This window comes from Arvicola amphibius, chromosome 4 (assembly GCF_903992535.2).
Source record: "Arvicola amphibius chromosome 4, mArvAmp1.2, whole genome shotgun sequence".
NCBI lineage: Eukaryota > Metazoa > Chordata > Mammalia > Rodentia > Cricetidae > Arvicola > Arvicola amphibius.
The window spans coordinates 71439292-71441344 of NC_052050.1; the positions used below are offsets into that span (position 1 = coordinate 71439292).

Here is a 2053-nt window from a genome sequence, read left to right on the forward strand (position 1 = left end):
ACTAGAATACATAGCAGTGACCCATGTACTTTGTATTAAGATTAGTGTTTCCTTTTGGGCACCCTGGCAGGAACCAGATATTTGGACAAGGTGATGACAACTTTACTGAGTCTTTCTTCTCTCTGAATGTAGCTAGAACATCCCGTCTTCCCCAGCCTTCTTTAGAATGTTGTGATATAAGTCAACTTTCATTCTCTGTCACCAACATAGGAAGAACCTCAATTGATCCCAAGCTCTGCAACAGAAAGACACTAAAACTCTGAGGTCTACTGGAGGTTGTTTACTCATGACCAATGGCCCTAGAAGACAGTAAGAAACCTATAACGAGAAAATGAGCTGGTCCTTCTTCCTCATCTTACTCTGAGTCTGTGGCTCTCCCTAGCACCTTCCATAGGGCTCCCTTTACATCCTTGTTCCTCAGGGTGTAGATCAGAGGGTTGAGCATGGGGGTGATGATGGTATAAAAAAGAGCAACGAACTTCCCCTCACTCTCGGAATAGCTGCCCTTGGGTTGTAAGTATGTGTAGATGGCCGAGCCATAAAACAGAGAAACCACCACAAGGTGGGACCCACAGGTTCCAAAAGCCTTTCTGCGTCCAGCCATTGACTTGATCTTCAGCACTGCCCTGGCAATCTGTGCATAGGAGCCTAGAATGAGTATGGCTGGAACCGCAACAATCACCACTCTGGCCACAAACATCTTGGCCTCTGTTCCTCCCGTGTCCTCACAGGCCAACTTGAGGAGAACCGGCATCTCACAGAAGAAGTGATTCAGTTGATGGCCACAGAGTGGCATGGCCATCATGAGACTTGTCTGGATCAGAGAGTTTATGAAGCCTCCTACCCATGAAGCAATAGCCAATGCCTGGCAGAGAACGGGGTGCATGATGATTGTGTAATGCAGGGGACGACAGACAGCAGCATAGCGGTCAAAGGCCATCACTACCAGGAGCACACACTCAGTGGAGCCCAGAGCAAGAAATATGTACAGCTGGGCCACACACCCACCATAGCTGATGGTCTTGTCAAGTCCATGGAGGTTGATCAGGAGCTGGGGCACAGTGCTGGTGGTGTAGCAGAGGTCCAGGAAGGAGAGATTGGAGAGGAAGAAGTACATGGGAGTGTGCAGTCGAACGTCAAGTCTTGCAAGAGCGATGATGGTTGTATTGCCAAAGACAGTTAGGGAGTAGAAGACCAAAATAAAGACAAAAAAGAAGCCTTGTAGTTGAGGCCAATCTGAGAAACCCACCAAAATGAAACTCTCTTTTGAAGTGGAGTTGGAGTTTCCCATAGCATTTCACTTGTACAAACACTAAAACTCAACTCTTTATTTCCTGTGAGGAGTATGGGTTGAAACACTACTGTCAATAGTCTACAAATACTCAAAACTTATGCTCATCATCTTCTACTTTGCTAATCCATCCCATTGTTCCAGTCTTTCTATCAGTGGTTTAAGGTGTTGTTGTGGCTCTTGTTAGAACTCCAATCCTGCTACCTGGATTTTTCCAGACAACTCAATCCTTTGGGCCCAAGGCTTCTTTGTCTGAAGGTAGAAATTCTATATTGCTTCTCTGATGGTGCTGAGATACAAACCCAAATGCCGTACCTGGAAAATGGATTTAGAAATCTAATGTTGGCATTTGATAGCTGCTAGGAGAGGAAGAGTCAGTATTATTTAATGATGCAACCCCTAACAGGTTGGGCAGACACCAGAGAAAGCCCCACTCTCAAGTCTAGATGAGCAACGCAAGCTGGACTGGATGGGGAAAAAAAAATCTCAAAGTTGGATAGAAGGTAGAGAAGGTGGTTATGGGAACTTAGGGGAGCATGAATATGTTAAAAATACAGCATATGAAATTCTTAAAGAATTAATAAAATTTTGTTAAAAATTTAATGTGGGGTTTGAGGTGTAGATGACAAATAAAGAAGTTATCTAGCAGGCTGGAGAGATGGGTCAGAGGTTAAGAGCACTGGCTGTTCTTCCGGAGGTTCTGAGTTCAATTCCCAGCAACCACATAATGGCTCACAACCATCTGTACTGAGATCTGGCGCC

General features: G+C 45.1%; 1 protein-coding gene across 1 annotated transcript; it reads right to left on the minus strand.

Moving 5' to 3' along the window:
• Positions 1 to 355: 355 nt before the first annotated feature.
• On the minus strand, positions 356 to 1291 carry LOC119812409 (olfactory receptor 10-like). Its single transcript, XM_038327054.1, has one exon. The coding sequence runs from the start codon at positions 1289 to 1291 to the stop codon at positions 356 to 358; it is 936 nt and encodes a 311-aa protein (XP_038182982.1).
• Between the last annotated feature and the right edge of the window lie 762 nt (positions 1292 to 2053).

Coding starts and splice junctions, on each gene's coding strand:
- LOC119812409 (XM_038327054.1), bottom strand. CDS start 1,291: ATGGGAAACTCCAACTCCACTTCAAAAGAGAGTTTCATTTTGGTGGGT.